The sequence below is a fragment of the Pomacea canaliculata genome, linkage group LG8, assembly GCF_003073045.1.
Source record: "Pomacea canaliculata isolate SZHN2017 linkage group LG8, ASM307304v1, whole genome shotgun sequence".
Lineage (NCBI taxonomy): Eukaryota > Metazoa > Mollusca > Gastropoda > Architaenioglossa > Ampullariidae > Pomacea > Pomacea canaliculata.
The window spans coordinates 3,158,466-3,185,897 of record NC_037597.1 but is presented as its reverse complement, the minus strand read 5'-3'; the positions used below and the strand labels follow the sequence as shown (position 1 = coordinate 3,185,897).

At 42.3% G+C, this 27,432-nt stretch overlaps 3 protein-coding genes across 8 annotated transcripts in view; all 3 read right to left on the bottom strand.

Annotated features, from left to right (window-relative positions):
• Window positions 1-27,432, bottom strand: part of LOC112570287 (fibropellin-1-like) — a 44,273-nt gene that overhangs the window by 1,522 nt on the left and 15,319 nt on the right. Inside the window, exons 6-15 of the mRNA XM_025248667.1 lie at window positions 8,987-9,097; window positions 8,712-8,822; window positions 8,322-8,432; window positions 7,497-7,658; window positions 4,902-5,012; window positions 3,670-4,234; window positions 1,421-1,455; window positions 781-891; window positions 506-616; window positions 123-231 (exon numbers count right to left, since the gene is read on the bottom strand). Of these exons, the coding sequence (XP_025104452.1) occupies window positions 123-231; window positions 506-616; window positions 781-891; window positions 1,421-1,455; window positions 3,670-4,234; window positions 4,902-5,012; window positions 7,497-7,658; window positions 8,322-8,432; window positions 8,712-8,822; window positions 8,987-9,097 (1,537 nt within the window). The remainder of the gene's footprint in view (window positions 1-122; window positions 232-505; window positions 617-780; window positions 892-1,420; window positions 1,456-3,669; window positions 4,235-4,901; window positions 5,013-7,496; window positions 7,659-8,321; window positions 8,433-8,711; window positions 8,823-8,986; window positions 9,098-27,432) is intronic.
• Window positions 10,787-16,419, bottom strand: LOC112570220. 2 transcript variants are annotated; one of them, XM_025248561.1, is made up of 4 exons: window positions 15,933-16,419; window positions 13,093-13,203; window positions 12,712-12,821; window positions 10,787-11,785 (listed from the first exon to the last, which is right to left on the bottom strand). In XM_025248561.1, the coding sequence occupies exons 2-4, from the start codon at window positions 13,164-13,166 to the stop codon at window positions 11,310-11,312; spliced, it is 660 nt and encodes a 219-aa protein (XP_025104346.1). In that variant the 5' UTR covers window positions 13,167-13,203; window positions 15,933-16,419; the 3' UTR covers window positions 10,787-11,309. The 2 variants fall into 2 exon arrangements, with proteins under 2 accessions (XP_025104346.1, XP_025104345.1); XM_025248560.1 differs by having other exon boundaries at window positions 15,954-16,419.
• LOC112570218 (delta-like protein 1) lies at window positions 17,425-26,652 on the bottom strand. Of its 5 annotated transcripts, none has more exons than XR_003100604.1 (5): window positions 22,092-23,042; window positions 20,169-20,276; window positions 19,912-20,025; window positions 19,247-19,357; window positions 17,425-18,465 (listed from the first exon to the last, which is right to left on the bottom strand). XR_003100604.1 is itself a non-coding variant. In XM_025248555.1 (5 exons), exons 1-5 carry the CDS (start codon window positions 26,487-26,489, stop codon window positions 17,837-17,839), a joined length of 987 nt encoding a protein of 328 aa, XP_025104340.1. In that variant the 5' UTR covers window positions 26,490-26,652; the 3' UTR covers window positions 17,425-17,836. The 5 variants fall into 5 exon arrangements, 4 of the variants coding, with proteins under 4 accessions (XP_025104340.1, XP_025104342.1, XP_025104341.1 ...); XM_025248555.1 differs by lacking the exon at window positions 22,092-23,042 and adding an exon at window positions 26,468-26,652 and having other exon boundaries at window positions 20,169-20,279; XM_025248557.1 differs by lacking the exon at window positions 22,092-23,042 and adding an exon at window positions 26,468-26,652.

Below are 27,432 nucleotides of genomic sequence, written 5' to 3'. Positions count from 1 at the left end.
TTGAAGTGTACATCGTCTGCTTAACTCGCACCTCTTATGTTTACAAAAAATACAACACAAGTGGGATGCTGTATACTACATGGTCACGTGGAGAGTTCCAGTGTGGACTGTCCACTCACCTTCGCTCACACCTCAGTCCTGTGTAGGTGCTGGAGCAGTGACAGAGGTAGACACCTCCATAGCTTACACACCGTCCACCGTTCTGACATGGCGAAGAAAGACACGGGTCCGCTGACACAGGAATAAAACAATTAGTCCATTAAATGAATGTTAAAACTGCAGGTACAGTGTAAAGACCACTGTAGCGGGATGACAGTAATAATCAAAATAGGAAAGTGTATTTTGTCAGATGTGGCTGACAGAATATTATGAGTATTAATTAAAAATCAATTTACTGTGACTGATCATCAGTCATTTTAGCAAGGCTGGATCTGGAGAACAATCACATGGTTGTAGGTACAGCGAATTGTGAGTGGTTTACTGTATCTACAATAGTTTTACTTACGGAAGTCACAATTAAACCCAGCGTAACCAGTTGCACAGGAGCACGAATAGCCTGAATACAACGATTGGCAGGTTCCTCCGTTTCGACAGGAAGATGAGGCACAGTGGTCACCTAACGGACACACACATATATACGTAAATAGACTAATGATAATGAGAATGTTTTAACAGTAACTTACCCTGTCAGAACAACATAAATAACAACAAAATGTAACAGAACTGTCACTGCATGTTCAAGAGTCACGTGGAGAGTTACAGTGTGGATTGTGTACTCACCAACCTCACAGTTCCAACCCCAGAAGCCGTTGACACAGAAGCAGAAGTAGCCACTTCCGTACCCTGCACACTGTCCACCGTTCTGACACGGAGAAGAAAGACACGGGTCCGCTGAAACAATTAGTCCATTGGATAAAGTCTGTTAAAACTACAGGTTAATGGTGTACAGAAGGAATAGAGTGTAAAGATAATGCAGTGAACATTGACGAAGACATTCCTTTTCGCCGCCTAGTCATATTACTCGAGGAAGCACAGAGAGAGAGAAGAAAAAAAATGATAAATGTAGCTGCGGTAATGAGGCCGTGGTTAAGTAACATGGACATATTATTCTCTCAGGGTGATTTTAACATGAACCTTTTCACCTCAGACCTCTTCTGCATTTTAACCTGAAGATTTGGAAGTAAAAAGTAGCCTACTGTGTCCAAACATTCTGATTAGCTATATCCATGCACACATTTGTATGACTCGACTGCTGGCAGACCATTTTTCCCAGTTAACCACTAAAACCAGGCATGAGACCCCAAAGCTTCTGGTTTAGTAACGGTCATTGTCGAGGCTCGCCGAGACTAACAACGGACAACTCGGCAGACAGACAGCAGTCCACCTATACACGTACTAACCTCGGGTTTGAAAAACTCACCTGAGATGTTGAAAGAAGACATTGATGCTGAGGAACTTTATCTCACATGCGAAGCTGAGCAAAGTCAGTGGTTGTGTACACAGCAGGCCGTTCGAATATTTACCTGGAGGTGAAGGAGCACAGAACACAAAGCCTTTCAACACCGACCTCACCTTACACAACACCGACGACGACGTAGCAACATCCGGGTGTCCGGGAGTCTGGTTTCGCCGTAGACTAAAAATAATAATATATATATCGCCTGAGGGAAGCTTTATCAGGGTTAGTCAATGAAGCGTGTCCCACAAGTGTGTTTGTGTTTTAGGACATGGATGTACGCAACATTGGCAAAAGCTGGTGAGTGCAGTGAAGCGAGACGAGCTCAACTGTTCGCTTGTATTTCATCATATTTTCTGCTCCAGTGACTTTTGGGGGAATTTCCTACACTGTCTTGACAACAGGGTCGCTTCTACCATTGGATGACTAGACAGTCGCCTAGAGGCGCAGTCACGGAGGTGGGGTGGAGAAAGAGACCTGCTAGTTTTTAAATAATAAGATGAATAATCTGAGGACAGAGGTCATTTTCGTAGCATGACATTTGAGGACAGTCATATTGTTTCTCTTAGACTTATTTCAAGTTGACTTAGATGATTTTGACCGTTGGGCTATTGAATCTTATGTCTTTACTAATAACACCAGAAACAATGTTCAAAACTTGAATTAAATTAGGACTTAATAAGAGTTAATATTATAATTAAATTGCAACTAAATTCTATTAATGTGCAAATATGATGTGAATATACAAGTTAGTTGGTTTCAAAATTTTAATAATAATAATAATAAGGATGATGTAACAACAGAAGCAACAACAGCATTAAAAATCACCCTTCCTCAGCATATGCGGGCCATACAGTGATTGAGAGACACAGACGCACAAGCATCTTATTTTGCCTGACATCGGATACATCGTTATAAACACACACACAATATTCAGACACACTGCAAGCAAAATATAAATAAATTAGATGCACACAGCGCTTTACTCACCATCACATGCATACTGAAAGCGATTTTCAACAAATAAATAAACATAACAACAAGCAAGGACGCCAGGCTGAAAGCTCAAGAAGTAACAAGTGTCTCCCATCCCGTGTAAACACTGACCCACTGGGTGCACGCCATCTGAAGCCTTCCATCACTTCATGGGTTTTTTTCAAAAAGATAATAATTTTTTGTTTCACAAAGTAGCTGAGGGTCTGTAAGGTTTGTGTGAAACTGAAATCACAATCATCTCAGACAGAAACATCGTTACATCCACGCAACCTCAAGATTAGCACAGCACCAACACTTGATGGAACCGTTGCTGGAACAGGAACCAGAGTCGGAAACAACATTGCTGATGTACAGAACTGGAATATGGTAAGGTGGTGCATGTTTACACTCACAAGTTTGTGGCAAAACGCTCAGACCGCGTGTGTTCACATACACCTTGTATATACATGTATATACTTACACGACACGTCACACACTGACACTTATTCTTGTCTCTAAGGTATATGGATAGATGGCAACAGGTCGTATACACACAGACAGCATAAAGATTAACACCTAGAATGTTACACAACTTTTCTCAAACTACAAGATATTGTTTTATCATCCCACAGTACATTTCTAATCAACCAGTCTTTCTGGAACTCGTCCAGAATTCAAATGATCTCCCTGATAATTTGTAGAAAGTTTGAAAACACTTACTGTTATGTCCACAGTGTCACTGTCAGACATAATAGGAGCGATCTCACTCAGAAGGTCTATTAGCGAGGCATTAGTTCATATATTCTAACCACACGTTGAAATAAACGTAAAATCTAAAATTGCGTCATATTAACGTATGACACAAACCACGACGCACACGGGTAAGGGTGATAATCCCTGCCTTACAGTACGAGGTCATGCTGATGTATTTTAAAAACAAATTAGCAAAATAATGAAGTGTACGAGACATAAGGTACATGGACTGATTGTTTTGTTAGTCTGTTGGTCATTTTCTATGAACTGGGTCTATGTTGGTCATCTACAGTGAGACAGACACGTAGAGCTGATAAAGGTTAAAGGTCACAATGTCGGCCTTGCCTGACACTGTATTTGGGAGCCATGCTGGTCCTCTGAGAATGACGTAGTGTTTCTACTGTAGGCTGAGGTAACGCTGGTCTCTGATGACGTGTCTGTTTCTGTGAGATCATGACGTCACCTATATTGACACCTATACACACGTCTCTTTCCTGTCTCTGGGTGCTGGTGATGATCGTACCGCAGCCACTACGTCATCGTACGATGGCAGCTGTTGCACAGAGTCGCCCTCGTCACGGATGTACCTGGGATCTGTCACCACAGACAGGTAGGAGGGAGGTAAGTCTCTGACGTGGTCGTACCCGTCATTGACCGACCCTCCATCTAGTCTGCTCTCGTAGTTGTCATGGAGATGTGGCTGCTGAGGAGAGAGATGACTGGACTCGTATTCCGACAGAGAAATGTGTTCAATGACACACGTGCTTGTCTGACTGTCTGTACGGGTATAGCGCACACTGTACGGGTGTTCGGCAGTGGGGTGGTCAGACACAGAGGTGAGGGTGCTGACTCGGGTGTCCGACTGAAAGTTTGCACTGACGTCAAGAGCTGCAGAACGAAGCTGTAGTTCTCGCTGTCGTCTTTTCCTTTTCTTGGCGATCATGACACAAAGGGCGATAATTATTATGAGGCCAAATGCGTTAGCACCGAATAAAGGACAGAGAAATGCAGCACATGACGTGTTGGCTTGAAGTCCTGCGAGGTTGGCAGCTGCAACAGAATGTTCAGCTCTTCAACATTTAAATAAACAAACAACAAGCGACTGAGCACATTTTCTCATCCAAGAAATAAATGAAGTGACTTATACTCGCTCACATTAAAATGTCACACATTCCAAAGTTGAATATCGACTAAAATGTTAGAAAACATTTGTGTTAACAGTAATAAGGCCCAGGATCACGTGGAGGTAGGAGTCCCACGTGTTCACCGTGTGTAAACAATGATGTGATGATCATTTCTTCAACAGCTGTTTACAAGAGAGAAGAGGTGGATATCACAGCTGCTGGTAATAGAAGTCTCTGATTTTTTTTTATTTTTTTTTAGGAGACCCTTTTCAGTTACAGGCTGGATGTTGACCGAGACTGAGGTGCTTGGTATTTGAAGTGTACATCGTCTGCTTAGCCAGTTACCAATAACCAACTTAATTGAAATGGGAGGTGTGCTCTGTTTTCAATTTATATATATATAAAGTGATTACAATTACAATGAAGTGGAAGAGATACATTTGAGAGATATAATAAGAGATATTCGATACATATATATATATATTTGAGGTGCTTAACTCGCACCTCTTACGTTTAAAAAAAAATACAACGGAAATGTGATGCTGTATACTACATGGTCACGTGGAGAGTTCCAGTGTGGACTGTCCACTCACCTTGCTCACACCTCAGTCCTGCGAAGTTGTTGTAGCAGTCACAGATGTAGACACTTTTGAAGCTTTGACATCGTCCATCGTTCAGACATGGCGAAGAATGACACGGGTCCGCTGACACAGGAATAAAACAATTAGTCATTGGATAAAGTCTGTTGAAACTACAGGTTAATGGTGTACAGAAGGAATAGAATGTTAAGACAACTAGCGGGATTCCAGTGACTAGTCTTAGTATCACACTGAGGACGGGTAGGGCTGTCACGTGACATCGTAAAGGTTATTGTCCTGTTGTAATGTTTTCAATGTTTGCGCGTGCAAGATTCCTTGCAATGCAGCTTTGCAACACCGTTCTACTCTCACTCAGAACAGACAGCAGTCCACCTATACACGTACTACCCTCGGGTTTGAAAAACTCACCTGAGATGTTGAAAGAAGACATTGATGCTGAAGAACATTGAACTCACCTGCGAAGCTGAACTGAAGAGAGTAGTTATGTACACAACAGGCCGTTAGAATATTTTACCTGGCGCCTTTCAACACCGACTTCACTTCTTACACAACACCGACGACGATGTAGCAACAGCCGGGTGTCCGGGTGTCAGGTTTTGCCGTAAACTAAAATATTAACATATATATCGCCCGAGAAAAGCTTTATCAGGGTTAGTCAACGAAGCGTGTCCACATGTGTGTGTGTGTTTCAGGACATGGATGTGCGCGACATTGGCAAAAGCTGGTCAGTGCAGTTCTCCCTGTATTTTACCACATTTTCTGCTCCAGTGACTTTTGAGGGAATTTCCTACACTGTCTTGACAACAGGGTCGCTTCTACCATTGGATGATTAGACAGTCGGTTAGGGGCGCAGTCAAGGAGGTGAGGTGGAGCAAAGAGACCTGCTAGTTTTTAAATAAAAGATAAGGTGACCAGAAGTTTCGGGGGCGAAAGCGGGACACGTGCCGACGATGGTGTCGTCACTGTCAAAGAACGCCAAAAAAAGTGTGGGTGGGGTGGGGTGGGGCGCTGTGGGGGGTGCGCCTTTCCTCTGACTTTGCCGTGTAGTGGTGCTTTCAACGGTAGATCTGTCCAAGCCACTATAGTATCCTATTTTAAAAGAAACCCGATATTTAAAATTTACAGGTGATGATGATGATGATAATAATGATACAGTAAAATAACAACAAAAAGTTTCTTTTCTTTTCTTTTGGCTCTTACTTATACTTTTTCTTAGTGGTAGATGGCAACAGGTCGTATACACACAGAAGCAAAATAAAGAATAACACCAAGAAGGAAGTTACACAAACTTTTCTCAAAACTAACTCAAATAGACAAGATATTAATCTCCCCCTGTCACTCATCATTATCATCCCACAGTACATTTCTAACTCAACCAGTCTTGCACCAAGAAACGGAGCGCCGCTCTGGAACTCGGTCCAGAATTCAAATGATCTCCCTGATAATTTGTAGAACGTTTGAAAACACTTACTGTTACTGTCCACAGTGTCACTGAGACGCACGGAGAAAGTCAGACATAATCTCTGTGTCAGGAGCGATCTCACTCAGAAGGTCCTTGGCGAGGCAAGCAGCTTAGTTCATATATTCTCGGTCTCTGTAACCACACATACAGCAAGACCTCCTCTCACTGAATTCGCCGCCTGTCTTCTCTCTCCCTGTCGTCTGCTCTCTTCCAATTTCTTTTCTCCACACGTAAAATCTAAAATTGCGTCATATTATGACGTCGGGTTATGACGCCAAACCACGACGCAGCACGGGTAAGGGCGATAATCCCTGCCTACCTGTTCCTAACATATACAATACAGTACAGTGCTGTGACCGTTTACAGTTTGTTACCTCCAGGGCCTTGTACTTCAGACAAACAACATTTTTATTCTTGGTCTAATATGGTCACGCATGCTGATGTATTTTAAAAACAAATTAGCAAAATAATGAAATGTACGAGATATAAGGTACATGGACTGTTTGTTTTGTTAATCTGTTGGTCATCTACAGTGAGACAGAAACGTAGAGCTGATAAAGGTTAAAGGTCACAATGTCGGCCTTGCTTGTCAGTATTTGGGAGCCATGTTGGTCGTCTAAGAATGACGTAGTGTTTCTACTGTAGGCTGAGGTAACGTTGGTCTCTGATGACGTGTCTGTTCTGTCAGATCATGACGTCACCTATATTGACACTTATATATACGTCACATTCCCGTCTCTGGGTGCTGGTGATGGTCGTACCGCAGCCACTACGCCATCGTACGATGGCAGCTGTTGCACAGAGTCGCCCTCGTCACGGATGTACATGGGATCTGTCACCACAGACAGGTAGGAGGGAGGTAAGTCTCTGACGTGGTCGTACCCGTCATTGACCCACCCTCCATCTAGTCTGCTCTCCTCGTTGTCATGGAGATGTGGCTGCTGAGGAGACAGAACATTGGTTTCCGATTCCGACAGAGAAATGTGTTCAATGACACACGTGTTTGTCTGACTGTCTGTCCGGGTATAGCGTACACTGTTCGGGTGTTCGGGAGTGGGGTGGTCAGACACAGAGGTGAGGGTGCTGACTCGGGTGTCCGACTGAAAGTTTGCGCTGACGTCAAGAGCTGCAGAACGAAGCTGTAGGTCTCGCTGTCGTCTTGTTCCTTTTCTTGGCGATCACGAAACAAACGGCGATAATTACTATGAGGCCAAAACCGATAACACCGAATAAAGGACAGAGCAATTCAGCACATGTCGTCTTTGGCTTGAAGTCCTGCGAGTTGGCAGCTGCAGCAGAGTGTTCAGCTCTTGAACATTTTAATAAACAAACAAACAGGAAGTTGTTAAGCACATCACTCTCATCCAAGAAATAAATGAAGTGACTTATACTCGCCACATTAAAATGTCACACATTCCAAAGTTGAATAGCGACTAAAATATTAGAAAACATTTGTTGTAACAGTAATAAGGCCCAGGATCAAGGAGGTAGGAGTGATACGTGTTCACCGTGTGTAAAGAATGATGTGATGATCATTTCCCTCAACAGCTGTTTACAAGAGAGAAGAGGTGGACATCACGGCTGCTGGTGACAGAAGTCTCTGTTTTTATTTTTTTTTTTTAGGAGACCTTTTTCAGTTACAGCCTGGATGCTGACCGAGAAGGAGATGTTTGGTATTTGAAGTGTACATCGTTTGCTTAGCTAATTACCAATAACCAACTTTATTTGTCACAATGAGCAATTTAAATGGGAGGTGTGCTCTGTTTTCAATATATATATAAAGTCATTACAATTACAATGCAGTGGAAGAGATAGATTTGAGAGATATTATATATATAATATTTCAGGTGCTTAACTCGCACCTTTAATGTTTAAACAAAAAATACAACAGAAGTGTGATGCTGTATACTACATGGTCACGTGGAGAGTTCCAGTGTGGATTGCACACTCACCTTGCTCACACCTCAGTCCTGCGAAGTTGTTGTAGCAGTCACAGATGTAGAAACTTCCTAAGCTTTGACACCGTCCACCGTTCTGACATGGCGAAGAAAGACACGGGTCCGCTGACACCGGAATAAAACAATTAGTCCGTTGGATAAATATTAAAACTGCAGGTACAGTGTTGAGACCACTCTAGCGGGATGACAGTAATAATAAACGATATAAAGAAACAAATAGGAAGTGTATTATTTCAGATATGGCTGACACAATATTACTTAAAAATCAATTTACTTTGACTGATCATAAGTCATTTTAGCAAGGTTGGATCTGGACAACAACCACGTGGTCGTAGGTACAGCGAATTGTGAGTGGTTTACTGTATCTACAATAGTTTTACTTACGGAAATAACAATTAACCCCAGCGTAACCAATTGGACAGGAGCACGAATAGTCTGTATATGATGATTGACAGGTTCCTCCGTTTCGACAGGGAGATGAGGCACAGTAGTCACCTGATGCACACACATATACATACATAAATACACTAATGATAATGAGAATGTTTTAACAGCGACTTATCCTGCACGAACAACATAAATAATAACAAAATGTAACAGAACTGTCACTGCATGTTCAAGCGTCATGTGGAGAGTTACAGTGTGGATTGCATACTAACCAAACTCACACCTCCAACCCGAGAAGCCGTAGACACAGAAGCAGACGTAGCTACTTTCGTACCTTCCACACCGTCCACCGTTCTGACATGGCGAAGAAAGACACGGGTCTGCTGACACAGAAATAAAACAATTAGTCATTGGATAAAGTCTGTTAAAACTACAGGTTAATGATGTACAGAAGGAAATAGAATGTGAAGACCACACTAGCAAGATTCCAGTGACTAGTCTTATTATCACACTGAGGACGGGTAGGGCTGTCACGTGACATCAGTAAAGGTTATTGTCCTGTTGTAATGTTTTCAATGTTGGTGCGCGTGCAAGATTCCTTGCAATGCAGCTTTGGAACACGTTCTACTCTCACTCAGACAGACAGCAGTCCACCTATACACGTACTACCCTCGGGTTTGAAAAACTCACCTGAGCTGTTGAAAGAAGACATTGATGCTGAAGAACTTGAATCTCACCTGTGAAGCTGAACTAAGTGAGTAGTTATGTACACAACATACCTGGCGCCGAAGGCACACGGAACACAAAGCCTTTCAACATGGACATCGCTTCTTACACAACACCGACGACGACGTAGCAGCATCCGGGTGTCCGGGAGTCTGGTTCTGCAGTAAACTAAAAATATTAATATATATATCGCCTGAGGGAAGCTTTATCAGGGTTAGTCAACGAAGCGTGTCCCACATGTGTGTGTGTGTGTGTTTTAGGACATGAATGTGCGCGACATTGGCAAAAGCTGGTCAGTGCAGTGAAGAGAGACGAGCTCTACTGTTCGCCTTGGATTTTCATCATATTTTCTGCTCCAGTGACTTTTGAGGGAATTTCCTACACTGTCTTGACAACAGGGTCGCTTCTACCATTGGATGATTAGACAGTCGGTTAGGGGCGTAGTCACGGAGGTGGGGTGGAGCAAAAGAGACCTGCTAGTTTTTAAATAAAACGTAAGGTGACCATAGGTTTCGGGAGCGAAAGCGGGACACGTGCCGATGATGGTGTCGTCACTGTCAAAGAACGCTGAAAAGGGGGGGGGGGGGCGCTGTGGGGGGCCTTTCCTCTGACTTTGCCGAGTAGTGGTGCTTTCAACGGTAGATCTGTCCAAGCCACTATAGTATCCTATTTTAAAAGAAACCCGATATTTAAAATTTACAGGTGATGATGATGATGATGATGCTAATAATAATAATGATACAGTAAAATAACAATAAAAAAGTTTCTTTTCTTTTCTTTTGGCTCTTACTTATACTCTTTCTTAGTGGATAGATGGCAACAGATCGTATATACACAGAAAGCAAAATAAAGAATAACACCTAGAATGAAGTTACACAAACTTTTCTCAAAACTAACTCAAATAGACAAGATATTAATCTCCCCCTGTCACTCATCATTATCATCCCACAGTATATTTCTAACTCAACCAGTCTTGCACCAGGAAACGGAGCGCCGCTCTGGAACTCGGTCCAGACTTCCAATAGTCTCCCTGATAATTTGTAGAAAGTTTGAAAACACTTACTGTTACTGTCCACAGTGTCACTGAGACGCACGGAGAAAGTCAGACATAATCTCTGCGTCAGGAGCGATCTCACTCAGAAGGTCCTTGGCGAGGCAAGCAACTTAGTTCATATATTCTCGGTCTCTGTAACCACACGTACAGCAAGACCTCCTCTCACTGAATTCGCCGCCTGTCTTCTCTCTCTCCCTGTCGTCTGCTCTCTTCCAAGTTCTTTTCTCCACACGTAAAATCTAAAATTGCGTCATATTATGACGTCGGGTTATGACGTCAAACCACGACGCAGCACGGGTAAGGGCGATAATCCCTGCCTACCTGTTCCTAACATATACAATACAGTACAGTGCTGTGACCTTTACAGTTTGTTACCTCCAGGGCCTTGTACTTCAGACAAACAACATTTTTATTCTTGGTCTAATATGGTCACGCATGCTGATGTATTTTAAAAACAAATTAGCAAAATAATGAAGTGTACGAGACATAAGGTACATGGACTGTTTGTTTTGTTAATCTGTTGGTCATCTACAGTGAGACAGAAACGTAGAGCTGATAAAGGTTAAAGGTCACAATGTCGGCCTTGCCTGACAGTATTTGGGAGCCATGCTGGTCCTCTGAGAATGACGTAGTGTTTCTACTGTAGACTGAGGTAACGCTTGGTCTCTGATGACGTGTCTGTTGTGTGAGATCATGACGTCACCTATATTGACACTTATACAAACGTCACATTTTCGTCTCTGGGTGCTGGTGATGGTCGTACCGCAGCCACTACGTCATCGTACGATGGCAGCTGTTGCACAGAGTCTCCCTCGTCACGGATGTACCTGGGATCTGTCACCACAGACAGGTAAGGAGGGAGGTAAGTCTCTGACGTGGTCGTACCCGTCATTGACCAACCCTCCATCTAGTCTGCTCTCCTCGTTGTCATGGAGATGTGGCTGCTGAGGAGAGAGATGATTGGACTCGCATTCCGACAGAGAAATGTGTTCAATGACACACGTGCTTGTCTGACTGTCTGTCCGGGTATAGTGCACACTGTACGGGTGTTCGGCAGTGGGGTGGTCAGACACAGAGGTGAGGGTGCTGACTCGGGTGTCCGACTCAAAGTATGCACTGACGTCATGAGCTCCAGAACGAAGCTGTAGGTCTCGCTGTCGTCTTTTCCATTTCACGACGATCACGAAACAAACGGCGATAATTACTGTTAGGCCAAAACCGATAACACCGAATAAAGGACAGAGCAATTCAGCACATGTCGTGTTTGGCTTGAAGTCCTGCGAGTTGACAGCTGCAACAGAGTGTTCAGCTCTTCAACATTTTAATAGACAAACAAACAGCAAGTTGTTAAACACATCCTCTCATCCAAGAAATAAATGAAGTGACTTATTCCCCACATTAAAATGTCACACATTCCAAAGTTGAATAGCGACTTAAATATTAGAAAACATTTGTTGTAACAGTAATAAGGCCCAGGATCACGTGGAGGTAGGAGTGATACGTGTTCACCGTGTGTAAACAATGATGTGATGATCATTTCCCTCAACAGCTGTTTACAAGAGAGAAGAGGTGGACATCACAGCTGCTGGTGATAGAAGTCTCTGATTTTAGGCTTTTCAGTTACAGGCTCGAAAGACTCTTGAACCGATGTAAACCGTGCTGACCACTTGGTTACCGAGCTTACAAACTGTATTTCAAGGCTTGACCACTCACTGTTGTTTTCTTGACTGAATCGGAAGGTTTGACGACTTTTACTGTAATTTTTCGACTATATTTGAAAGTTTGACATTTAGTGTAATGTCTAACTGTATTTCCAATGACATTATCTGTTTTGTTTTAAATGTACATTGACTGTATTTGTGTTTGGCCACCTCTGATCTCCACATGTTCTTTGAATGTTTGACTGCTGTAAATGTGATTTATAGACTAGGGTTACCTTCAATGTCATTTCTTGGATGTATTTGAAAGTTTGACTGACACAAATGCGGGTAATGATGATAATAAATAGTGAACGAGAATAATTTGAAGACTTCCACTGTCACAAGCAAGAGGATGCGAGGGTCACTGGATGCTGACCGAGACTGAGGTGTTTGGTATTTGAAGTGTACATTGTCTGCTAACTCGCACCTTGCTATGTTTACAAAACAATACAACAGAAGTGTGATGCTGCATACTACATGGTCACGTGGAGAGTTCTAGTGTGGACTGTCCACTCACCTCGCTCACACCTCAGTCCTGTGTAGATGCTGAGGCAGTCACAGATGTAGACACTGCCGTACCTTACACACCGTCCACCGTTCTGACATGGCGAAGAACGACACTGGTCTCTGACACAGGAATAAAACAATTAGTCCCTTGACTGAATGTTAAAACTGTAGGTATAATTTTAGGACTACTCTAGCGGGATAACAGTAACAATAAACGAAAAAAAAAAAATGGAAAGTGTATTTTGTCAGATGTGGCTGACAGAATATTACTTAAAAATCAATTTGACTGATCATAAGTCATTTTAGCAAGGCTGGATCTGGACAACAACCACGTGGTCGTAGGTACAGCGAATTGTGAGTGGTTTACTGTATCTACGATAGTTTTACTTACCGATTTGACAATTGACCCCAAAGTAACCAGTTGGACAATGGCACGAATAGTTTGAATAATATGATTGGCAGCATCCTCCGTTTCGACAGGGAAATGAGGCACAGTAGTCACCTGACGGACACATACATACACATACATATAAATACACTATGATAATGAAAATGTTTTAACAGAGACTTATCCTGTCAGAACAACAAAAGTAACAACAAAATGTAACAGACCTTGTCATTGCATGTTCAAGAGTCACGTGGAGAGATACAGTGTGGATTGTGTACTAACCAAGCTCACAGCTCCATCCCCAGAAGCTGTTGATACAGAAGTAATCACTTTCGTACCCTCCACACCGTCCACCGTTCAGGCGAAGGTACAGACTATGGTGAGCCTATAAACACTCAGCGAGTAGTGTTCAAGGGAGTTTTTCCCCACAACAGATGATCTAGTATGATTTTGCAAATCTAATAATTAGATGTTTATTCTTTTTTAAAGCCGAAAAATCAACATTCAGTAATGAACTTTATAATACATTGGTATAGAACGTGCGTGAATGAGAAAAATAAATTTTGTAAAGGGACTAAATGTAAAAAGAGTTTTCAGGAATTGTTTTAGGGACCAGCATCCTTGTGCCAAGTTACTGAGAGATATCAAGGGACGCCAACACTGCCACGCCAGTGATGAAGGGATGGGCGGTGAGGCAATTTCCCCACCCGTGACAACTACCCGGCCAAGATCACACATGAAAGTGTGAGGATCAGTCTACACAGAAAGACTTCAGGTAGAGGAAAGTTCAGCAACGGCACAGGACAAACATCAGAACGTCAAATAAAGTCAGTTAACCCTTCTCTGGGGGCGAGGGAAGGACTTCCACCCTCAGTGATCAACGAGCTATCGATAAACTAAAAGTTCATTTATTTACATGTAGAGAACACAGACGAGAAGCACACGTGGAAATGTTGAGATGTTGTTGAAGTAAAGGCAGGCATCACTGACTCAGTTTTTATATTTGAACGAGTTCCTGACAGAAACCTGGTTACATGTGTTGGATGTGTCAGACAAGGTGTTAGCAACATGATTACATGTGCTGGGTGTGTCAGACAAGGTGTTAGACAGCTGGTTACGTGTGTTGGTGTGTCAGACAAGATGTTAGAAACCTGGTTACATGTGCTGGGTGTGTCAGACAAGGTGTTAGCAACATGGTTACATGTGCTGGGTGTGTCAGACAAGGTGTTAGACAGCTGGTTACATGTGCTGTGTGTGTCAGACAAGGTGTAAGCAAACATACAAGTCCATCAGTAATGTGGGTCTGAGGTCTGATACATCACATATCAGGTCTGCTATCAACCTCCTCTCATCCCACATATCTCTTCCTTTTGTTTATTCACTTCCTCTTTCTTTCTCAGGTGATCTTCATGCGGCAATCGTTTATAACAGGAGAATGTTGTGTTCAGAGTAAAATAAAACTGGATATATCCAGTTTCTGGACGTTAAGTCACCATATGGACACCAAACACCACTTTCATGAAGAAAGAACTTGTGGATGAAAATGTGCACAGGTGGAATCAAAAGAAGCATTAGAGACAAGTCTGACTATTGTTACAATAGAATACTTTCATTATGTTAACCAAAGACAAAGACAACACCAATAATGACATGAAATGTGTTTACTGTCACCGACTCTTGAATAACATGTAAGAACACAATATGTATTTCTATTTCATATAGACAAAAGACAATACTGACAATTATAACAAGATGTAGCAAGTCATGGCAATACTTCTAAAGTAATGGTTGTAAATCTGGAAGTCATCTGTCCCACAGCTTATTCCCTATGTAGGTTCAAAATGTCAGTAAACCACCAGTAATAGAGACAGAGCAATAGTGATAATTGTAAATTATGTAAAATAAACTTTTAAATAATCATCTTGTCATCATCTTTGCTATACAAGTGTTAGACAAGAGGTGAAGGCAGGAACATAAAGATGTTATACATCCAAAGGGAAGAGATTTTTGTCACAATGTAGGGAAAGATGAGGGTTGCAAATATGATTTTCTACTGATAATAGTCTAGCTTCTAAGTAAGGTATTTCCAAACAATGACAATATTTTATTCATCATTGTGAAAGTTGTACCCAACCAGAGTTAACTGTTAACAAACAGCCATAAACATCATAAACACTAATGTACTCCAAACAAAAAAAAAATAAAGCAAAACATTCTCATTAACTCTCCAGACAGCAAGAATAAACGCGATGGTTGCCTGCATTTAAGTAGCTGAGATAATTATTCCTTTGTTATTGATTACTGTGCCATGCACGGCTCATGTTTTAAAAATAACTTTTATGAACACTACACAGCGAGCAATATCAATAGTCAATAGCTGCAGTTTCTAGAAGCAAAGTAGAATACTCTGACACCAATACAAGATACTATCACCCAAGTACTGCAGACTATAAATTAAATAAAAAAACCAAACATGTTTAAGGATTTCAGGAAAGGTCTACATATCAAGAGGCATATTCCCCAAAAAGGAAGACATTTCAAGATTAGTGAGAAAGAAGGGAGAAAAATGGTCGAGAAAGGAAATTTGTTGAAGTAAAATAAATAAAAGTATATTTGGTTTTATATATTTGTTTGGAAGAATTTCAAAAATGTTTTATCTTTCCTTAGTTGGTATAATTATAAGTGAATCCACCCGTTTGTGTGGTACTGCAATCTAAGCTCCTGGTCCCAAGGTCCTCCCCCTAATAACAGATCATCTCATGTGTAACGAGCTGTATCCTAATACAGTGAGTAAACAGTACAAAGACATCACAGTGAATAGTGACAAAGGGTCACACACTAACCTCGGGTTTAATAAAACTCACGTGGGCTGTCGAAAGAAGACATTGATGCTGAGGAACTTGAATCTCACCTGCGAAGGTGAGCGAAGTCAGTGGCTGTGTACACAACAGGCCGTTAGAATATTTACCTGGCGGCGAAGGAGCACAGAACACAAAGGTTTCAACATGGACATCGCTTCTGACACAACACCGACGACGACGTAGCAACATCCGGGTGTCCATCAATCGGGTTTTGCCGTAAACTAAATTATTAATATATATATCTATCGCCTAGGGAAGCTTTATCAGGGTTAGTCAACGAAGCGTGTCCCACATGTGTGTTTGTGTTTTAGGACATCAATGTGCGCGACATTGGCAAAAGCTGGTGAGTGCAGTGAAGCGAGACGAACTCAACTGTTCGCTTGTATTTCATCATATTTTCTGCTCCAGTGACTTTTGGGGGAATTTCCTACACTGTCTTGACGACAGGGTCGCTTCTACCATTGGATGACTAGACAGTCGCCTAGAGGCGCAGTCACGGAGGGGAGGGGGAGCTAAAGAGACCTGCTATTATTTAAATAACAAGATGAATAATGTGAGGACAGATGTCATTTTCGCAGCATGACATTTGAGGACACCTTTACTCTGGTTGAAGGTTCACTTCAACACACGAGTTTCTCATTTCGTGTATTGCAGAAAATATAGATATATATATATCTGTGGACTAGACTCTGTGAGGTGGGGGATATATTTGCAGCTGTAGGTTATAATGTTGATTTGTCGCCAAAAGTCGCCACGATAATAAGAATAATAATATGTAAACTTATTTATTGTTTAATTTTAGAAAACAGACAAGTGCAAACGTATAATTCTTCCAATACTTTTGCTGATAAATGGTTCACTTTGGGGGGGACATGGGAGGAGGTGGCAGTATTTGTCTGTGGGACACAGTGCAGGCCTGCCTGACTAAAAACAACTTTCTGTCTGAGTTCTAACGACATCTCGTGATGTTGCCTCGCGTGTTTCAGACCTTACTATCATCCCAGTTCTTATACAGATGCTCAGGGAAGCTCAGTCCTGTTGTCTCTCTTAGACACATTTCAAGTTGGCTTAGATGATTTTGACCGTTGGACTATTGAATATTACATCATTACGAATAACACGAGAAACAATGTTGTAAACTTGAATTAAATTAGGACTGGTTAACAGTTAGTATAATTATATTGCAACTAGCTTCTAACATGGTGCAAATATAAGTGAATATACACATTAGTTGGTGTCAAATTTTTAATGTGGTGAATAATAATAATAATAATAATAATAATAATAATAATAACAACAACACAGCAAAACAACATTAATAAGCACCTTTCCTTAGCATATGCGGGCCATGCAGTGCTAGAGAGACACACAGGCGCACAAGCATCTTATTGTGCCTGGCATCGGATTCATCGTTATAAACACACACACAAACACACAAACATTCAGACACACTGCACAGCAAAATATAAATAAATTAGATGTACACAGCGCTTTACTCACCATCACATGCAGACTGAAAGCGATTTTCAACAAATAAATAAACATAACAACAAGCAAAGACGCTAGTGTGACAGACGACAGAGGCAATACAACATTGGTGGAATATTCATCTTTAATATGGTCACGCATGCTGATGTATTTTAAAAACAAATTAGTAAAATAAATAAACGTAAGAAATATAAAGTACATGGACTGTTTATTCATCTGTTGGTCGTTTTCACTGAACTGGGTTGATGTCTCGTCATCCATCTTTGTGCTCACAGCGTGGTGTTACTCTCATCTCTCATCTCATCTACTGCCCTCCTCTAGCAAGGTCGTCATGTTTCGTCTGTAGGCTGAGGTCACGTTGGTCTCTGATGACGTGTCTGTTGTGTGAGGTCATGACGTCACCTTGTTGACGTAACGGGGCTATCACTCGGTGCTTTTGTTTGTCGTATCACAGCCACTACGTCATCGTACGATGGCAACTGTTGCACAGAGTCGCCATTCTCACGGATGTACCTGGGATCTGTCACCACAGACAGGTAGGAGGGAGGTAGGTCTCTGACGTGGTGATTGACCGGCCCTCCATCTAGTCTGCTCTCCTCGTTGTCATGGAGATGTGGCTGCTGAGGAGAGAGATGACTGGACTCCGACAGAACTTCAATGACAAAAGTGCCTGTCTGAAAGTGTCTCGTGGCGTAGCGTACACTGTACGGCTGTGGGGACATGGGGTGGTCAGACACAGAGGTGAGGTTGCCGACTCGGGTGTCCGAATGGAGGTTGCTGCTGATTGAGCGAACGATTGTGTCAGGAGGTCCAAGACGAAGCTGTTGGTCTACTTGTCTTTTTTTCCGTTTCTTGGCAATCGTCAAGGAGCAGACAACTGTTATTATTATGATGATTGAAACGATCAGTGCGATGACAGGAAATATCCACACAGGTGATGCACCTTTTGACGTGTTCGGGTCAGTTATCGAAGTTGGCGTTGGTGTTGTTGTCATGAAGTCCTCTTGCCAATTCTGACTTTTGTCGGCTGCAACAGAGTGTCCAGCTCTTAGTTATTTAATAAACAAACAGAAAGTTGTTGAGCACATCTCTCTTATCCAAGAAATGATCGGACGAACTTATATTCGCCACATTTAAATGTCAAACACATTCCAAACTTAAGTATCGACTAAAATATCAGACAATATGTTGTAACACACGTAGGAACACTAAGAATATAAGGCCCAGGAGGTAGGAGTGACACGTGTTCACCGTGTGTAAACAATGTGATGGTCATTTCCTTCAACAGCTGTTTACAAGAGAGATGAGGTCGACATCACAGCTGATGGTGATACAAGTCTCTAATTTTTCTGTTACAGGCTTGAAGGAGTCTTGAACCGATGTCTATGATGCTGGCCACATGGTTACCGAGTTTACAAACTGTATTTGAAGGGCTGACCACTCCCACTGTATATCTTGACTGAATCTGAAGGTTTGACGTTTAGTGTAATGTCTCACTGTAACATCCAAAGTAACCTGTGAGTGGTTTACCGTATCTACGCCAGTCTTAGTTACGGATGTTACAGTTAACTCGTAGGTAGTCAGTTGTGCGGGTGCACTTGTAGTAAGAAGACCTCGACCAACAGGTTCCTTTGTTTTGACATGGAAACTACGTACAGAAGGCGGCTGATACATATATGTTACATATAGATATATATACACACACACGGACATGCAAGGTTTCGTGAAGAAAAGTGAGTGTTTTGAACACTAGCCTTATGTAATCTGGTGTGAGTGGTTTACCATGCCTACAGTGCAGTCTTACTTACGGATTTCACAGCGATCCCCGTTGTAGCCCGTTCGACAGGAACACCAGTAGCTTGAAGACAACGACTGGCAGGTTCCTCCGTTTTGACATGGAGATGAGGCACAGAGGAGAGCTATAGACACACACACAAACACACACACACACACACACACACACACACACACACACACACACACACACACACACACACACACACACACACACACAAAGTTTTCAAAGAGTGAGTTAAAATAAGCTAACAGAAAATGAATAATGGTTTCTGAAGAATGTTTGAAAAACTCACACATTAACTGAACGGATCCTTTATTCTTTTTTTTCAGTAAAAGTACAACTCTTTTTACTTCCTCAGCAGGAGAGAGAGAGAGAGAGTTTATCTGTCTTAAAAGATCTTTATTTTAGTAAAAAAGTGAACAATGGTGTGACTACTCCTGTCAGTATTTCATCACAATGTATGTCGACTGGCATACTGACTGAAGTTATGAAGTTGTTTATATTCTAGAGTTGAACGGCAACAAAGGATATGTTTGATGAAGTGTAGCTGACAAAATATGATAACTGATGTCAGCAGGTCTGTATCTGTAGCAGGAGCTCAGGTCAACAACCACGTGGCAGCCCGGACAGAAAACTGTGAGTGGTTTACCGTGTCTATGGCACTGTCTTACTTACGGATGTCACAGTTAATGCCCTCATGGCCAGATCGGCAGGAGCAAAAGTAGTTTGATGACAATGAGTGGCAGATTCCTCCGTTGTGACAGGGAGATGAGGCACAGAAGTCACCTCCTGATGACACACACACAAACTGAAATATAGATTGAGTATTATGAAGACAACCTTATCCTGTCAAAACAAATGAATGTAACAGCAAAGTGTCACTGGGTACTAAAGTGTCACGTGGACAGTTACAGTGTGGATTGTGTACTAACCAAACTGACACCTGTAACCCCGGAAGCTGGGGTTGCAGTCGCAGAAGTAGTATAATCCGATATTTACACACCGTCCCCCGTTCTGACATGGCGAAGGAAGACACGGATCTGCTGACACAGGAATAAAACAATTAGTCCATTGGATTAAGTGTGTTAAAACTACAGGTTACTGGTGTACAGAAGGAATAGAATGTAAAGACCACACTAGCGAGATTCCAGTGACTAGTCTTAGTCTCACACTGAGGAGAGGTATGGCTGTCACGTGACATGGTCACCTTGCTGTCATCTATATCGGTAAACATCATCCTGCTATACCATCAAAAGCTATTCTGGAAAACTTATTTCTGTCACAATGAGGGTTGCAAATATGACCTTTAGAGTAAGGTATTTCAATGCAATGACAATACTTAATTCATCCTTGTGGAAATGTACACAAACAGATGATACATAAAATGTCACATGAATGTCACAATCAGTAATCTACTCCAAACAGCAAATAAAACACAACACTACTCATCCACTCTGCAGGCAGCAAGCAAGGATGAATGCAATGGTTGTATACAAGTCCACAGGTCAAGTGCATGTAGGTAGCTCAAACATAATTATTCTGTTGTTGTTGATTAACATACCATGCACTACTAATATTTTTAAAAACAACTTTGCTAGGTACAGGTTTGTGACAGCGAGCAATATCATAACTCTGTGGCACCAACCTAACAGACTAGTACCAAAGTATAACAAGGCATTTTGCACTGCAGACAGGAGCCTTAGAAAACTAACAGTTTAAAGACTTCATGAAGGAAGGTTGGAATATCCAGATGTACATTCTTAAAAAAGACATTTTATGATTAAAGAGGATGAGGATTGATGTCTTGCAGAAAGATTTTCTGATGTAATGTAAAATAAACAAAAGTACACTTGGTTTTATTTGTTTGTCTGGTTAGATACATTTTTAAATGTTTATTTTCTTTAGTCGCTATTGTGTAAAGCAACTTATTGTGCATGACTACCAGCCTTGTAGGTTACTGATGAGTTCTGTTAGCTATCCCATAATTGCCATCATATAGAGAAATGACAATGATGTGACATGTAGCATATATATACATACACACACAATGATGTCACATGTAGCATATATTATACACAATGATGTCACATGTAGCATATATACACAATGATGTCACATGTAGCTGTGGCAGCTCAGTCCTGTGGTTTGTTATAAAGCCACTGTCTGACATGTTAGTCCTCTCTTTAATGTTTTTGTTAATCTAAGCTCCTGGTCCCTTGGTCTTTCGTTTAATAATAGATAATGTCATGTGTAACAAGCTGTATCCCAATACCAAACACATGACACACACACAGACCGTTGTGATATTTGATACATCGAGTACTTCAGGACAGTGTCAGCAACATGATCACTATTTTCCCATTTGTGAGAAGTAGCTCGTATAAAATAAATGGCATCACTCTTTAACAGCCACCTTGAAGCTCTGTCTCTCATCTAGGCTAGGTTACCAGGGGTCAATATTTCACTGAACACTTGGTCACGTGAGCTTTACTACGATGTTTGTACAACACCTGTGCAAATGATGACAAAGGGTGATCGACGTACAAACCTCGGGTCTGAAAAACTCACCTGAGCTGTTGAAAGACGACATCGACGTTGTCAAGCTCGAATCTCACCTGTGAAGTTGAGAGAAGTCAGTAGTGATGTTAGAACAGGTGTAAGAATATTTTACCTGGCGGTGACGAGACAGAACACAGATCCGGCCTCGGGCTTCTTACACATCACCGGCTATGACGTAGCAGCATCCGGGTGTCTGTGAGTCAGGTTTGACCGTAAACTTTAATATTAATATTCATAATATCAGCCGTCACTCCCCTACACACAGTGTCCCTTCACTTGCCGTGTGTCCTACCCACCATGTTGGCATTGCTGTCACCGGGTCTGTAGCGAGCTACACAGAAAGGGTCCCCAAGCTCCACGGCTCGCTACACACGGGTGGTTACCAGGGTTCCCACTTCTCAGCGCAATCACGTGTTGTGAAGCTCGAATCTCACCTGTGATGCTGAGCGAAGTCAGTAGTGACGTACACAACATACGATAGAAACATTTACCTGGCGATAAAGACACGGAACACAAAGCCTGTCAACACACACCTCTCTCCTCACACACACAGTATGACACAGCAACATCCGGGTGGCGTGAGAAAGGTGTTGCCGAGACTACAAAGAAAAGAATCAATATATATAAATAATTATCTATATATACACAGGTGACCGTGCGGGAGAACTCGCCTGATAGCAGTTTTATCAAGGTTAGTAATTAAAGCGTGTCCACGTGTGTGTTTTGAGGACATGAATGTACACGAGACGTTTACAAAAGTCGGTCAGTGCAGTGAAGCGAGACGATCAAGAAGTAGCTTGTTTGTCGTCATTATTTTGCTCCAGTTGTTTTACATTTTTACATTTCATTATTACTTGTATTACTTTTCTTGCTTGTATGGATGCAATTGGTTGAGTGAGTGGTGTTGTAACAAAACATTCCACTGATCCGTGACAGGTCTGTCCTCTGCTGTTTATCACGTGACAGTCACGCTCGGTGAGGTCTGTAGCTGGGAGGCCGACGGGAAAAACCTGAGTGGAGAAGCTTGTCTCTGTTACTGTGTTACACAGCATGTTACACATGATGTACATGCAGCTATAGGTGATAATGTTTATTTGTCACCAAAAATCGTTGTTTACGGATCGCTGTCTGACTAAAAACAACTTTCTGTCTGAGTTCTAACGACATCTCGTGATCAGGCCCGTTCTTAGCCCCCGCGGGGCCCGAGGCAAAGGGCATGTGCGGGGCCCTCACGCCACGATCACACGGTTTTAGTTGGGATCTAAAGTCACTTTTTTCCTCAGGGATATCTCGTCTTTTATCATTGACAGCACGCTGCGTACACATTACAACATAAGCCTACGATTAATTTATTTGTAACACTTCCATATGCCTAGTTACCATATCAATCAAAAGCGCGGGGCCCCTTGAAGCGCGGGGCCCTAGGCAGATGCCTCGTCCGCCTGCCCCTAAGCACGGCCCTGCTCGTGATGTTGCTTCACGTGTTTCAGACCTTACTCTCATCCTATTTGTTGTACAGATGCTCAGGGAAGCTCAGTCCTGTTGTCTCTCTTAGACACATTTCAAGTTGGCTTAGATGACTTTGACCGTTGTGCTTGTGAATATTATATCATTACGAATAACACGAGAAACAATGTTGAAAACTTGAATTAAATTAGGACTGTTTAACAGTTAATACTGTAATTAAATTGACACTAGCCTCTATTATAAATTAGATGCACACAGCGCTTTACTCACCATCACAAACAGACTAAAGGCGATTTTCAGCAAATAGATTAACATAACAACAAGCAAGGACGCTAGTGTGACAGACGACAGAGGCAATACAACGTTGGTGGATGTTTCCTTATATTTAATATGGTCACGAATAATGATGTATTTTAAAAACAAATTAGCAAAATAAATAAACGTAAGAAATATAAAGCACATGGACCGTTTACTCTATTCATCTGTTGGTCGTTTTCAATGAACTGAGTTGATGTCTCGTCATCTGTCTTTGTGCTCACAGCGTGTTACTCTCATCTCTCATCTCATCTACTGCCCTCCTCTAGCAAGTTTCGTCTGTAGGCTGAAGTCACGTTGGTCTCTGATGACGTGATGTTATGTGAGGTCATGACGTCACCTTGTTGACGTAACGGGCCTATCACTCGGTGCTTTTGTTTGTCGCATCACAGCCACTACGTCATCGTACGATGGCGGCTGTTGCACAGAGTCGCCATTCTCACGGATGTACCTGGGATCTGTCACCACAGACAGGTAGGAGGGAGGTAGGTCTCTGAAGTGGTGATTGACCGACCCTCCATCTGGTCTGCTCTCGTCGTTGTCATGGAGATGTGGCTGCTGAGGAGAGAGATGACTGGACTCGAGTTCCGACAGAACTTCAATGACAAAAGTGCTTGTCTGAAAGTGTCTCGTGGCGTAAGATGGCTCCAAAGAAGATTAAGAGCAATTATTAGTAGTGAGGTAATGACAGGGAAGCGGCCAACAATTGAACTGTAAACGGAAATGATTTCAAAGTATGAAGGTGGCATGCGTCTGTCGGATATGTGATGTCGTATTATCGAAGAGTTTTACAAGAAAGGCAGAAGCAATAGACACTGGACAAGTTTTGTCCTTTAACCTCAAAGCTACAGAAAAGGGAAGTCCCCCGATTTTATAATGTCACGTTGCTCATGGAGGGGAATCAGTAATTCCACCCCTTCCTCCCACACCTGCTTCCAACCACTCTGTCAAAACGGCAAGTTTTCTGATGTTTAAATTACTTCGTTAATGTTTTTATGTTTATTTAACTCCATTCATATTGCATTATAACTGTTCTCATTAAAACAAATACCTATATAGCCTCTAACTTTCAAATATTAGCGAGTCAACAGGCTGGGAACCAATTAAATCTATTTCCTTTATTTCTTATGGAAAAAATTGTTTCGGATAACGAACATTTCGGATAACGAACAGCTTTCCAGAACGGATTAAGTTCGTTAACCGAGGTTCCACTGTATTATGAAGACAGCCTTATCCTGTCAAAACAAACGAATGTAACAGCAAAGTGTCACTGGGTACTAAAGTGTCACGTGCAGAGTTACAGTGTGGATTGTGTACTAACCAAACTCACACGTCGGACCATAGAAGTTGATGTTGATACAATGACAAAACTTAATTCATCCTAGTGGAAAAGGTACACAAACAGATCTGATCATTAATAAAATGTCACATGAATGTCACAGTCATTAATCTACTCCAAACAACAAATAATAACAACATTACTCATCCACTCTGCAGGCAGCAAGCAATGATGAATGCAATGGTTGTATACAAGTCCACAGGTCAAGTGCATGTAGGTAGCTCAAACATAATTATCCTGTTGTTGTTGTTGATTAACATACCATGCACTACTCATATTTTAAAAACAACTTTTTTACGTTCAGGTTTGTTACAGCTAGCAATATCATAAGTCTTTGGCACCAACCTAACAGACTATTACCAAAGTATAACAAGGCATTTACCACTGCAGACAGGAGCCTTAGAAAACTAACAGTTTAAAGACTGCATGAAGGAAGTTGGAATATCCAGATGTACATTCTTAAAAGAAGACATTTTAAGATTATTGAGGAAGAGGACTGATGTCTTGGAGAAAGATTTTCTGATGTAATGTAAACAAAAGTACACTTGGTTTTATTTGTTTGTCTGGTTAGATACATTTTTAAATGTTTATCTTTCTTTAGTGGCTATTGTGTAAAGCAACTTATTGTGCATGACTACCAGCCTTGTAGGTTACTGATGAGTTCTGTTAGCTATCCCATAATTGCCATCATATAGAGAAATGACAATGATGTCACATGTAGGATATATATATATAGTGATGTCACATGTAGCATATATACAATGATGTCACATGTAGTATATATACAATGATGTCACATGTGTCTGTGGCAGCTCAGTCCTGTGGTTTGTCATAAAGCCACTCTCTGACCTGCTAGTCCTCTCTTTAATGTTTTTGTTAATCTAACTTCCTGGTCCCTGGGTCGTTCGTCTAATAATAGATAATGTCATGTGTAACAAGCTGTATCCTAATACCAAACACATGACACACACACACAGACCCAGGCCTGACGAGAGGGGGGGACAGGGGGTCTGGTATACCCGGGCCCGCGGCTGTCAAGGGGGCCCGGCCTTGGTCAGTGTTTTTTTTCTTCTTCTCCTTTTCTTTTTCTTTTAAAGAAAGGTCTAAGGACAGAACACCCAAGCATTACACATGCAGAAGTTGAGTTTGAGTGTAGATATTGAGATTCGAATTGTAAACATACATTATATACTGGGAAAATAATTTACGATTACAAGTACAAGGGGCCCGGAGAGGTCGTCTGTCCGGGGCCCGGGCTGGCTCTCGGCGGCCCTGCACAGACCGTTGTGATATTTGATACCTCGAGTACTTCGGGAACTGTGTCAGCAACATTATCTCTATTTTCCGATTTGTGAGAAGTAACTCGTATAAAATAAATGGAATTACTTTTAACAGCCACCTTGAAGCTCTGTCTCTCATCTAGGCCAGGTTACCCGGGGTCAACATTTCACTGAACACTTGGTCACGTGAGCTTTACTACGATGTTTTACACAACACCTGTGTGAATGATGACAAAGTTTGACGTACAAACCTCGGGTCTGAAAAACTCACCTGAGCTGTTGAAAGACGACATCGACGTTGTCAAGCTCGAATCTCTCAACTTCACTGAGAAGTCAGAAGTGATGTACACAACAGGTGTTAGAATATTTTACCTGGCGGCGACGACACGGAACACAGATCCGGCTTCGCGCTTCTTACACATCACTGGCTATGACGTAGCAACATCCGGGTGTCCGTGACAGTGGCGTAGGAACCAGGGGGGCAGCGGGGGCAGCCGCCCCCCCCCAAGGAAAATACAGGGGGGGGGCAGGAATATTTCCCCCCCCCCCAATATTTGAGACGTAATTCCTCACAAAGAGCAAAGAACTGAAGAAAGGTAGAGGAACGTAGAGAGGAGACGGTCATCACCGTCACAAAAGCGGGCCCTGAGGCAAGTGGAGGCCCTAACACCTCTGACGATCAGATCTGGGACAGTCCGTTGGTCTTGTTTGCCATGCTAATTGCAGGCTGTGTTGAAGCCTGAGTGAAGAAAGCAGCCGGACAGTACATCGGTACTGTCTTCAAGTGGCATAGGCAGTTTTGCGTGGTGGTGTGGTTATTTCAGGGTGCGCCTTGCGGCCCACCACCTCCGACTTCAGCACTCATGGACCACTCTTTGTCTGCTCTCTACCCTTCGACCTGTCCGACTTGGGTGACCCTGCTAGGAGCTGATGCTCCTGTCGGCATAGCTCTTAGGGTCATCGAGACACGCAAGCCCCCCGACCGCGGCAAGGTGGTGATCCAACAGGGGGCAGAGGACGAGCAAGAAGACAATGCAGTCAACATGTCAGAGATGAAAACCATCATTAAGTCTCTGTACAGGCCACAGCAACCACTGGACAGTTACCATCAGCTGTCCAGACCGGACCAGGTCGCTATCTTCCGCCTCAGGACCGGGCACAACAGGCTGCTTCACCACCTACACAGGAAGTTGCACCTCGTGCCGTCCCCGAGATGCTCTTGTGGAGAGGCAGACC